Below are 13172 nucleotides of genomic sequence, written 5' to 3'. Positions count from 1 at the left end.
CCTAGTAGTCAACACACTGTAAAGCAATATTTCTCCTAGTAATTGTATTATTCCTTATTGCTGTTGGGCCAAGACTGAGTCTCCCTTGTCTCTTGAAGTGCCTTTGAGGTGACAGTCAAAGGGGTTCTGAGAAAGCTGGTGACACCAAGTGGGATCATGGGAAGACAAGTCTGAACAGTGGGTCAGTCTTGTGAAACTCTCCATCCCTTGATTATTTTTTAATATTTTTTTGACCAGTAATTGCAGTTTGAAACAGTTGTGCAAAAGGAATGTGCTTTGCACAACTTGTGAGTGTGTGGGCACAGTGTGACCCCACGTGGGACGGTCCCGGTTGGCTCCTACCCCGGCTACATTTGGCATCCAGCAGGACACCCAGTCCCTGCTAAGGCTGTAAGGATGTTGGTACAACCTGGTTTTCCCTGCTGACATGCCTAAATGAGATTTAATATCTCCTGGGGAGGTTAGCTGCTGTTACCAAGTGTGTGGTGGAGGCAGCAGGTTGGAGCTAAGACAGCTTGAGAAGCTCTACTTTGCTTTTCTATTTTCAAACAAAGCGGTGCTGTTGACACAAAGAAAGGAAAAATTCCCAACATCACTTTTCAGGCTTTATAATTCATAAAGCTAGTTCTCTTCGTGTTTTCTGCCTCTTCTCAAACAAAAACAAACTGTTTTGAGGCTGAAGTGACATTTTCTGGACCTTGGAGCTGTAGAGCAAACACAAGGTTCTGTGATGGAAGTTTGTGCCTCACAGGCACAGTCAGACTCTGAGACACTTCCCAAAGACAGGGAACACGTTGGACTGTGTTGATTTGGCGCCTGTTGCACAAAGTCACGGTAGTCAGTGCTAGACTAAAGAATTCAGTTCACAAAGTTGGAAAAACTCACTTAAAATGCACCATCCCTAGTGTATTTGGAAAAAATTCTGTGTAATGTCAGATGTATCAAAATCCAGGTGTTCAGCTGCTTCTGCACCTGGTGGGACTGATGGCAAAAAGAGAGTCTGGAGAAAGAGAACAAATCAGGAATTACTTTTCAAAGCAGCAGTTTCCTTAAGTGAGGATTCCCAGTATTCCAGGTTTCCCATGTAAAGCATCTGCATCTGAGTGTTGACTCGGGATCTATTGTCCCTTTTTGAAGAATGCATGATGTTCTTTGGAAATGAGGAGTTGTCACAAGAACATTAAACAATCCACTGGGACAAACTGGGAAGCCCTGGATGTTTCTGGTGTTTGGCAGTGGCTCAGTTTTTGGCTCTGCTTTCCCCCAGCTCGGCATCACATGTGTGCTTTGTTTTAAGCACTGATCTCAGAACAGAAGGTGGCCTCAATGCCTCCATTGTACCCAATTCATTGGCTTTTACCTGTTTCAATACCACAAAACAGAGGAGCAAGAAATTACTTTATATGGACAATCTTATAAATGAATACAGATTGGAGAGAGGGGGAGAAGGATAGACCCTTGAGATGCATTTGCTTCAATAAAATGCTTCTTTTCCCACAGTCAGCTGATTTTTTGGTGCCACAAGGGTGCAGGTCATGTGTTTAAGGAGAAGTCCAAAGCAGGCGGCTGTGTTTGAGCCAAGATGCCCAAGGAAACCTCATGTGTTCCTTGGCCATGCAGTGATGGAGGGTTTGCACAGGTATTTTGGGTGTGCTGCAGGATGCAGAAGCCACCTCTCCCTGTCCCATGGAGCTGCCAACTGAAACCATAGACACAGATGGAGCCTCTAAAAGAAAAGTAAATGTCACTCAGAGTAAACAAGTTCCTTTTTAAATTAATATGGCTGTATCTACTCTCCCCTTTGGGCTTGCAGGAGATCTGGGAAGCCCCTGTCAGAGTTACACTGAGTTGGAATTTTATGATTTTAATTCTAAAACTTGTTTTCAATGACATGAACTTTTCTGAGAGCGTTTGGAAGCAGCCAGGATTTCTGGGGCTTTATTGCTTTTAGTCAGAACCCTCTGTGGAGGTGACTAGTCTTTGTCACCTCTCAGTGTCCATGGTCCTGTTTCCATCAGCTCACATCTGCCATGATTACTGGGGAGGGGGGAACCAAACCCTCCCTTTATGTAAACTTCACTTCTTTTTATCCAGAGCAATAGCTTGGAGACCTTTCATGGCTCATTCTCATTCTTCATGAGCTACATATGTACATGAGCTCCAACACACTGTCAGCGAACAGGGGTTTTCAATCAAAAAGCCTGTCAGGAAAGCTGATTCACTAACAAGAAAGCTGTCAAGCTGTGACAGCTGCTGTCTTTGCAACCCCAAACAATCTGTTCAGTGCTAACTCTGACTTATGCTTCCATTTATTATACAGCAGTAATGAGTTCTGGCCTTGGAAACAGCATTTTGGGGAGCTCACCTGGCTGTTTTGGTATGGATGTGGATATAGCAAATCAGAGCCCAGGTGGACGGGATAAGTTCACTGCAAAAAAGTTCTACTTCTGTCTTTGGAGTTATTTTTTTAAATTCCAGTTCCAGTCCTTACCTCAATTTTTGTAGTTAAGCATCAACCTGGAGATTTCATTACTGTTGTAACATAGGAAGATTAGCATTTCTTATTTTCCCTGTTGTGTTGAAAAATGGTTTATAACCCTAAAGACAACACCAGGATCTACAGAAATGAGGACAGGAATTGGTTCTGATGCTTAGTTATCCCAGGATCTCAAAGCCCACAAAAATTCCACCTGGAGAAGGAACTAAGGACTCAGGCTGGTGCTGCTATCCAGATCCAGTATGCAAGTTGTCAGCCTTTTCTTTTAAAATAAAAAGAAAAGGGAGAGAACACCTTGACAGTCTCCTTAAGCAACTTCTTCCTACAGTATCTTACCAGCCCTAAATCTTGCTTCAGTTGTGGCTGATTATTTCTTGCCTGGCCCATAAGGGAGAAGGGAAGAGCTGATCCCTTTTTCCTCCTGTCTTGCACATTTAGTGCTGCACTATATCCCTAATAAATCACCTTTTCCAGCTCTACTAATCCCAGTTCCTTCTGTTTTCCTGAACTTTTGGTACTCCAGTTGAACTCACAGTAGTGCCTGGCCATAAAGCAGTGGTTTGTTCTAGATAGCACATCTGTTGTGCATTTCTGGGCTAATTGTCATCTTAAGTCATCAGGCGAGGACAATAAACTTCATCAAATATCTACATGAAGCAAATGAAGATGAAACTGTTATTTTTTGAGACCATAGAAAGGCTGGTCAGGGTCCTGACACTGAGCCCCCGGTGTCTGACGTTCAAAGGGGACTGACTGGCACGTTCTCAGTCCCCAGACATATGTGAGAGCTGTAGCAAGATGTAGTTGTACCTGGGGGAGACCCCGAGGAGGGTAACAGCCACCATGAGTTCATCAATAACACTTCACACTGTGTCACTAATTCCCATTTATCACAGGGGAAGGCAGAAGATGTCACATGTCACAAGTTTTTGGTGTGTGGTGCTTACAGGTGCAAGTGGGAGAAACATGGATGAGAAAAAATGTCCATGGGGACGATGTTGAATTAGTTAGAAAGTTGTCCCCCAAAGGCTCCTTGTCAGGGACGTGGGTCCCCAGAGCTGAGTTCGGTGCTCCAGTGTGTGAGTGGTGACCTGGTGGTTCCTGGTGGGGCCAAGCTGCAGGTGGTGGCACAGAAAGGCACCACTGTGGGCAGCTGGGGCTCTGGGCACCAGTCAGGGGGAACTGAGCACAGTGGTTTCTGGAGTGGCTTCTCCCTCCCTTTTGTGTCTCCATCCTGCCACACCTGCTCTTGTGCTTTGGCTCCTGTCTGCTAGGACCAGAGCAGGTCCCTGCCTGCATTTCTGACCTACTGTGAGGGATTTTGCATTTTTGTTACAAACTTTCTTTCCTTGGAAAACTACCAGCTTCCTTTAACTCATTTTCCCCTCAGCTTTACTGCCAAAAGATCTACTTAGTAATTCTTGGAATTTGTTGAAGTCCATTGCTTTTATCTTCCTTAGAGGGAGAGAAACAGCAAAGCAAAAGCGCTCGTATTTGTTCACACCCAGGCTCCCGGCCAGCTCTTCCTTCTGGATTGGCACCAGCTGTATGACAGCATCCCCCTCCCTCCTCCTTGCTCCTCAGTACCACTTCAGGATGTGGATTCTCATTTTTCCCCTTTAGTGCCCACGCACACGTTGGCATTACCACTCACCCTCCCCTGACACAGCTGAAGGGAGCAGGGGAGCATCCCCCCCCAGGGGCCAGGGGCTGCTTCCAGACAGGTCTGTGGCCAAAGGGGTTCAATGTGTCCATGCTCACACACAAATATTTGTCCATATAATGTGCGCAGGGATCCCAGGTTACCTGAGGAACAGTTCATGGCTGGAGCTGCTCACCCGTCCTTGGATGCTGCTCAAGGAAAGGGTTTGTGTTCCCACGCTAGAGCAACTCCTTTAATAGGGGATAAAAATACATTTACAGAGCTGCATTCAAGGGAATATGAGGAGAAAAACACTTAGTTGGAAAATAGAAGGATTAAATAGATGAAGCAGTGAGATAAAACCCAATGGACAGAGAAACAAAGCAGTTCTAACTTGCCTTTCTTCTCCAGCTCCCTTGAGGTCTTTGTTTGCTTTGCTGGTTTTGGGAGGTTTCATTAAGTTTCTTTCTCTTCTTTTTTTTATCCCTTAAATACCTGTAAAACATGTTATTAAGATTTCCTGTCTGCCAGACTATTATTTATTAAGTATTATTTTGTGTTGCTGATTTTTATGTTTTCCTCCCACGTAACAATTACTCGTGGATTTTAAGTTTTCTCTCAACTCCAGGAGGTTTTATATTCCAACCCATAAATTGCACAGCAGCCGGGGATTTGGATGGTTATAATGCAATCTATTAGATGGAGCTGAGGGAGGGACATGTTTTGGGAAATTTATATACCCTGAGACAAGGCAGATCCCACACAGAGAGTGCTGGAGAATCCACTCGATTCCCGACAGTGCAAGGTATTTACACAATTGTTTAACTGACATCTAGAGTATAGTGCTTGTAAAGGGAAATCCTAAATGGGAAAGGGAAAGCTGAAAAAGAGAGAGATTTGGGTCTGAGATTGGGAAGAAGTCATTCTCTGTGAGGATGGTGAGGCCCTGGCACAGGTTGCCCAGAGAGGCTGTGGCTGCCCCATCCCTGGAAGTGTCCAAGGCCAGGTTGAACGGGGTTTGGAGCAACCTGGGATAGTGGAAGGTTTCCCTGCCCATGGCAGGAGATAGAACTGGATAAGCTTTAAGGTTCTTTCCAACCCAAACCATTCCAGGATTCCATGAAAAGCACGTAAGAGATGCTGGGTTACATATAGAACTGCATTCTCACTGATATCTCGTACATTTGCATATAAAATTTATGTGCATGTACAAGTGAAGATCCCACTGAATCTGTGTGTTTTGATAAGTCGTCAAGAAAAGATGGAATAAATAAGCCTGTTAGTTGCTGAGCCTAGTGGTTGTTACAGGCATGTCTCTCAAATGTTTCTGCACAGAACCAAAGTTTCTGACGGGAAGAGCCATTTATTAAACCATTCCATTATTTTGGGAATAGATAGGACTGATGCTCAGAATAAATTAGCAAAATTAAACAATCTAGATTGTCAAAAGCCCATCTTAATTATCTAAAGCACGAGTAATACTGTTTCTCTTGTAAAGACTTGTTACTGTATTGGTAAAACACTATGTGTGTACATATATCTAAATGAATATATTTGAATATTGCTGATATCTGGTTTTCTGAGCAGAAAAACAGATCTCAAAACCTGTTCTCTTACCTAAGTTTTTATCTTAACACTCTGGAAAGCAATTTTACTAACAAAAGCTGACATTAGGATACCAAATTAAAAGCTGATGAAAACTAGGAAAATAAAAGACTTTCTTTTTTTTGACATTTACAATTAATGCCACAAAAATGTTAGTTTAATCAGACAATATGGGTGCTTACAAAGGTGAAATTGAAAGTTGCCAACCCTGAATGCTCGCGTAAAAGTTAATAAATTCAGCTCGTAATCATTATGCACATGCTAGTTATAATAATTTACTGTCCATACCAAATCTTTATAAGCATTGTAATTAAATATAAAATGCACATTAGAATTATAATGAGTAATTAGGGCAACATAACTAATGTGCATAAAAGTCCCAATGCTCATTAAAATGTAAAAAGGGGAAACCTGCTCTAGCTGGAGTTTTAGCATGTTCCCTGTGCCTGTGAATGATAGGGATTGTTTTAACTGTTGCCTTAGGCATTTAAAAGCAAAATGAAACTACCTGGAAGGGGACCAGATTCAGCAGGACTTTGAGTCATTTCTGGATGGAACTGAAGTTGTAAAATTTGGTTTTCCAGCACAAACGCCTGAGTCACGCGAAGGTGTTGGGGAACAAAGACGTGCAGAATCAGAATCATAGAAAGGTTTGGGTTGGGAGGGACCTTTAAGCTCATCTTGTCCCACTCCCTGCCACGGGCAGGGACACCTTCCACTAGACCAGGTTGCTCCAAGCCCTGTCCAGCCTGGCCTTGCACACTGGACTTTGTAGGGTGAGACCTGCACGGGCCCCACGCAATGACACCAAACCCCAGGCGAGCCTGGGGACATCTGGCATTGCCTCCAGTGCCTGTTGGGTCCAACTCCTCACTCACACACTTCTTATGACAGATCCCTCATGTGGGGATACATAAATATGTATTTCTGGGGAATAATAAATATGTATTTTGGCTCAAGCCCAGCCTTCCCTCCTGAGCCACCTCACACAGGGACAGACGTGAAGGGTGTTGGTGAAGCTCCAGTGAAGCCACAGCTCTGACACCCTCTCCAAATAACCTTTCCCAGCAAAGCACTCACATAGATTTGAGAAATGGATATTAAATAAGTTCCAGTAATGTATTTCCAAGTCAGAAATTAGGCATTTGTTTTAAGAACCTTTCTCCACAGGGCTGAACCATGGGAGAGGATTAAACAAGGATCCACTGAGGGAGACTAAACCTACAAACATGAGCCACAGAAGCCCAGTGCTGCTGACAGATTTGTAGTAATCATATTCTTTTCTCTATTATTTTATATAACCATTATTTAGGAGATATAAAAATGACAAATACCTTTAAAATTATTAGTCTTGCATGAGCTTTTCTTGTTAACATCACTGTTCAATTTGACTTGTCTGGGATAATCCCCACCTTGGGAACTCAGCAGGGGCTTCACCCCTTCCCTCCTTCTGCAGCCTCTGCCAGGTTTCCCTCTCTCCTGATGCTCTGTACCTTTGAGACAATGTGTTACTTTCTTGCTGGCTTGTTTATTATTATTTATAGTGAAGGGCTCAGGCACAAGGCTGTGTCTGAAACACAACGGGAATCTCTTCCCACAGAACTTGTGGAGGGGAAACCCAGTGAAGGCATTAGTTGTAGGAGTTGGAGAGAAGACTGCAGCTGGAGCCTCACCTGTCCCACACCTCAGAGGATGCCAACAGCTGCAGCTTGACTGACAGCAATAAAATCAGCTCCCAAATATCTCCTCAAAAATGAGTCTTTCTGACTGCGTAAAAAAACTACACTAAAATATATATATATAATAGTGATGATCTGAGAATCTCTCCCAGGAGTTTGTCTCTTCCCTTTCCAAAGCAGACCTTGGCAGTGAGAGCAGCAGGTTTTAGGTGTGTGATTTCAGCTGGAGTATCTCAGTCTCCCACCCCCATGGCAGCAGGTGGGTCTGGTGGATTTTTGGCTCAACTCATTACTAATCAGTGGTCCAGGAACACACCTGCATCAGACTAAAAACAATAAAATAACCTGACAGTGCTAGAGAATGGTGGCTCCAAGCAATCCCTGGGTTGTGTTTCCATACCTGTATTAACTAGGGATTTCCTGGAGCAGGGAACATTGGTTTTAATTCTAATTCTGAAGAAACAGAATCTGAAATCCTTCTGAAAGGGAGATCTAAGAAAACTCCCTCTTCAGAAATTTTCCAGTAGTTTCCAAACAGAAACCTCACCAGATAGCAAAGCCTGGAATCGTTGCTTATAGCTGGGATGCGGCTGTAATCCCTTCCCAGCTGCAATGGGAGCACAGGGCCTGGGGCTCCTGCCTGAAGAAGGAGCAGCAAGCTGTACATTTTTATGCATCATTTCATTTTAAAACATATTGTCAGTGATGTTCTGCATTATGTAAAAAGCATCCAAAGCAAAAAAATCCCTAAAAACCACACAAAACACCAAGCAAAAGGTGAGTAGACCCCAGAGGTAGCATGAAGGTGGTATATTTTAGAAAAAAAACCTTTGTACACGACTCAGGCCTTTTCTTGTCTCTTATTCGCTCTTCCAGTGGTCACATCTGTCATACGACTTGAGTGAAGAAGCGGGAACGCTTTACATATCCCTGTTATTTTTATGGATTAACAAAACCAATCTGTGTTTTATCCTATGCACATTATGCAGAAGTAGTCCTGCAAATTGTTTAAACACTTATTATCTCCTGGAAATTTGAATGTTACCAGTTGAAAGTTAATGAGTTTCTGGGTTGGTTTGTTGTAATCATCAGGTGTGTGATGAGGGAACCTGCCTATCACTGTTTTGTCATAGACCTGATGCTTCTTTAGTGGCAGGTTTGTGTAAAATATTCAGATCTCTTAAATTGTGTCAGAAATGAGGGGTTTGACTGTTTAAAGAAACACCATCAAAGGTATTGGCGAAAGCAGGATTAATTTGAATTTGTGAAATGTGACTTTACAGAGTTGGGTGTCAAGAGTTGCTCTGTTACTGCCCATGTTGAAGCACACACGGGAAGGTCAGATCAGAAGCCATTTGGAATGACTTACACAGAAGCTGGGAATGCAAAAGGGAGTGCAAAGGGTATGGGTGCAAAGATAATGCTGCCAAAGGGTTTAGCAGCACTGAATCACTGAGCACTTTAACATTTACAAAGCGATTCCATAGGTTTGCTGTAATTATAAAAATGCCTTAACTCTGGATTTGGGACAGGAACATTCATCCCAGAATCAATTCCCATGCACGCTGTTAAAGCCCTGTGTGCTTCTGTTTCCAGATGTGTAAAGGCACCTATGGAAAATTCCCCTGTGTTGGTTCTGAGTGTTCCCACCTGTACCATGCATGAGCTCCTGGTGGGATCAGGGAGTGTCTCAGGCTCCACTGGGACAGTCAAGGGATGTTTCAGCACTCAGATGGTTCTGTCAAGGTTTATCAGGAGCTTCTGAGGTCAGGTCTGAAGGTGGGGTGGGGATGCACCACGACAACACAGACAATGAACGGTGGGTGAGATGGTGCAGAAAGCAGACGTGAGGCAGTCAGAGCTCCACATGAACATAAACACCTTGAAGCAACATCTGGAAAACTGCTTGGGAAAAAGTAAACAGATTTTTATTTATAAGTTCTGTGGTTTGTTTTTTATAGTGTTTTGATGATGCACATAAATTATTGTATCAAACTAGAAAACATAAAAGAAATTCCAGGGGGGAGGCAGTTGTTCCCTTTGATAATCTCTTTCCTGAGGAATTTGCTGTGTTTTATTTTCAGCTCACTGTTGCCTTTTGCTGGCAACTGGAAAACCTGACAATGGCTTTTTATCTTTATTTGTATCTGTGGTTCTAAGCTCAAAATGTTCATTACTATTTACAGTGTTTACTATTTAAAAAGACAAAATACATTTACTAAAACAATGCTATATCCAGTGCAATGCTGGGAAAGTCACTGTTCTCTGAGATTGATGTGTGGGTTATCATCTTGAAGGTTTATTTCTTAAATATGCAAAGCAAGAACTCAAAGGCCACCTGAGCTCCAGGGTTTATGTGCTGTTTGCAGGTGTCATGATGCAGGATGTAAGAGCTGCTGGAACTGGGGACCCTGTGGCCTGGGCACTGCCTCGGCACTGCTGTACCCCCCCAGTGCCAGGGGGTTCTCGGCTGAGCCCAGTGGGAGCCTCTCAGTGCACCAGTGTTGGGGTTTCATGTGCTTCTTTCCAATTCCCAGGATTTACATGCATCTTGTATGACACTAATGCTTACAGTTGTGGTTTACACTGAGTAACTGTTGGACAACCAGCTTTTTTTCAGGATTGGATTGATATCTCTCCATGTCTCAGTTGTGTTTTTACACCAAACACATAGGACAGATCTCAGAATCTGCGGTGTGGGGTAATTTTGACTCTTCTGGAAGCAAACGTGGTTGAATGTGAACCAAGCTGGATACCACTCGCGCCAGGCCGAGCGCGCCGAGGAGCAGCGGCACTGAATGATCTGCGTGTCCAGATGCCAACATCCATTTTACAATTCTTTTCTTTCAGTTGCCCCCACAATTCAGGAACTTAAATCCAGCGGTGTGGTGCTTGGAGGGAACGGCCTGATACGGTGCGAAGGTGCAGGAGTTCCTGCCCCGAACTTTGAGTGGTACAAAGGAGAGAGGAAGTAAGTAGCCGGTGCTGCCGGGGCTGTCGCCTGCCCGTGGGGACCAGGGTGGAAGAGAGAGGAGCTGCCAGGCTGGGGTTGTCCCCATGGTGACAAGTCCAGCAGCTTGGCCTGCAATCAATGCTGAGCTCCAGCAGCGGGTACCTGGAAGCGTTGGCTGTGCAGTTCTGGGGGAGCAGCTCAGTCTCCTCATGGTTGTATTTCCTGCTCTGGACACAGGCTGTGCTGGGCTCTGAGAGTGATAATTGCAATAACAAGCCTAACATTCAAATGTGCTTTAGTAATTACAGCCTCTTAAGTATAATAAAAAAAAGCACTGAAAAAGCTACTAAAAGGATTTTTTTTTTTTTAATTCATCTTCCCAGGTTTCCTGCTGTGGGTTTTGGGGTGGAGAGGTTGTTTCATGAGCAAGACTTTCAACCAAATCTTCCTGTGTATGGATTTTCACCCAGTTGTGCCACTGGTGGTCTAGACCATGGGTCTGTATTCCACAGAGCTCTGCAGGTCACTGCATCCAAGAGTGGATCCAGGGAGTGCTCCTTGCTTGAACCCTAGAAATTGATTCTAGGGTTTGTTTGCAGCCAGCTTCACTTCCAGGTCATTAGTGTTATGGAATGGTAACAGGAATCTCTGTAGAGTCAGCTTTATTTTAAAACCAGCTCATTAAACAGGTAGATATTTTCCATTTTTAATGGGATATTGGGTTTTTCAGCTCTTGGCTTGCCTAAGAGCTTATTTCTGGTACGTTCTCATGTCGGTGCAAAAGCAAGTGGATATTGTCCCTTGTAACTTAGTGTCAAGCTTTTGGAACTTCCCAGCTTCCAAGTGTTGGGTTTCTCAGCTCAAACATCCCCCTAAACCTGGGAGCTGACAGGAGAATATTAATGACCCTTTTTTACAGAAAGCCATCTGTCAGCTCGTTTCTCAGCTGCTCCCCTCCCTCAGCAGGAGCTGCTCCTCCTCCCTCTTCACTTTGCTGAGCAGTCATAGCTTTGCACTTCACCCTATCCTAAAACATTCTCTAAAACCTGACCTTTATGTGACAGGAACTGGTTTTCCTCTGTTGGTGAAATTCAGCTGCATCCTGTTTGCAGAGATGCCCGTTGTGTTGTGCTTATCCTGGGGGGAGTTGCAGCAGGAATATATTTTGTGTAGGAAATATTTCAGCGCAGTTTTAGCACTCTGGATTCAATCAGCCCTTTCCAGCATGCTAATCACCTTTCTATTTATAACACTGACCGAATTCCTTTCCCATGAGTGCACTCAGTGCCAAGGCAGCAGCAGGAAAAATGAAGCAGAGCATTTCAGGACACCAGAGTTGTGCTTCTGTCTCAGTTTCAGTTGGTGTTTCACCTCAGCAAGAACAGTACTGTCCTGTTGGGTTTTGCTGCTCAAATGCTGTGTTAAATCTAGCACTCCATCCTTTTTAGGAGTTGAACTTTAGTGATTCTTGTGGGTCCCTTCCAACTCAAGATATTCCATGAACTGTTGTTGGCAGATGGCTACAAAGGTTCTGGGGATCTCTGAAACCCCTTCACTTGCAGGAAGGAAGGAAATCCATACACGCTGTTTTTTCCTTCAGTATATCCCCTTTCCCTCTGGATGATGGGCAGCCACCACAAGATGAGCCTTGGGCAGCTCAGTCACTGGTTTAATGCAAAGCTCTCAGAGGTAGCTCAGAGTAGCATCTACATTATCGGGCAGATAATTTGCAGCTGTACTCCAAGACTACATTCATCCCCTGGGAGTGCACACCCTGCTGGATTTTCTGTTAACAGAATAGAGAGAATCCCATTTGCTTCAGATACTCTTGGACTGGGACTTGTGTTTTTGGACATCTGAAACTCTAAGTGTATGTTCAGTGTCTGAAACAAGCCTTTTGGGCCTGTAAACTGTATTGTTGTTACTTAGATTAATGTAAATCCAAACCCACCATTTCCAGACTCAAGGGATCATCTTCTCATAAAAGAGCCATTAAAGCTAAGCATAAATGCTGTAACAGACTACATTAAGTTAAAAATATTAGTCTTTGAGGCAGAGAGGCTAATTCTGCCTCGTCACTGAGTTCCCAAGGGCTGCTGTTCAATAACTTTCTATAGGTGCTGGTGCCCAAGGTGGGGTGAGCTGGGAAGAGACAGAAAATCTGGGGGAGAAGTTAGTAAAAGCATCTTAAAATTGTCATTGGTTTGGGTTGGAAGGGATCTTAAACCCGTTCAGTCCCACCCTCGCCATGGGCAGGGGCACTTTCCACTAGACTAGGTTGCTCCAAGCCCTGTCCAACCTAGCCTTGGACACTTCCAGGGATGGGGCTTTATAAATGTGTGTGGCTTCTAAAATTGTAGCAGGATTCCCTGTGGAGAGGAGAATGACTTCACTGTGCCAACTCCAAAATCCACGTCTGTTCAGTGTGTTATGTTTAGGGTTACACAGAAATTAGATCTCAGACATTAAACAGCCACAGGGAAGAAGCCCAAAAGTCACCTAAATAAAATATTAAAATATTAATTCCCTTTTCCTTCTCAAAGCAAACAAGACACACATTTGAAATAACAAAACTCATTATAGGGGCTTAATATATTATAATAAGGTGAAAGTATTCAAATTTGAAACCAAAGGCAGGTACCCCCTGGGGGCTGGCACTGATGCATGAGCTCTGGATGTGTGGGAGTAATCTCTGGAATAAAAAGGAAATCACTCTTCCTTTTCTAACTGATGCAAAGAAGAAAGGTGAAGAAACACGTGGGGTGGCTGCACACAACTTAAAATGCTGTTCCAGGC

The 13172-nt window shown here is 43.9% G+C and overlaps 1 protein-coding gene across 2 annotated transcripts in view; it reads left to right on the top strand.

Annotated features, from left to right (window-relative positions):
- The window catches only part of NEGR1 (neuronal growth regulator 1), a 213426-nt gene that overhangs the window by 151391 nt on the left and 48863 nt on the right, over window positions 1-13172 (top strand). For both annotated transcript variants that reach the window (XM_027694428.1, XM_027694429.1), the window contains exon 5: window positions 10274-10394. In XM_027694428.1, coding sequence (XP_027550229.1) covers window positions 10274-10394 — 121 coding nt within the window. The remainder of the gene's footprint in view (window positions 1-10273; window positions 10395-13172) is intronic.

This window comes from Neopelma chrysocephalum, unplaced genomic scaffold (genome assembly GCF_003984885.1).
Source record: "Neopelma chrysocephalum unplaced genomic scaffold, ASM398488v2 Primary Assembly neopelma1_97, whole genome shotgun sequence".
Classification (NCBI taxonomy): Eukaryota; Metazoa; Chordata; class Aves; order Passeriformes; family Pipridae; genus Neopelma; species Neopelma chrysocephalum.
Note: the sequence above shows the minus strand (reverse complement) of the source record. Positions and strands in the feature narration are given on the sequence as shown.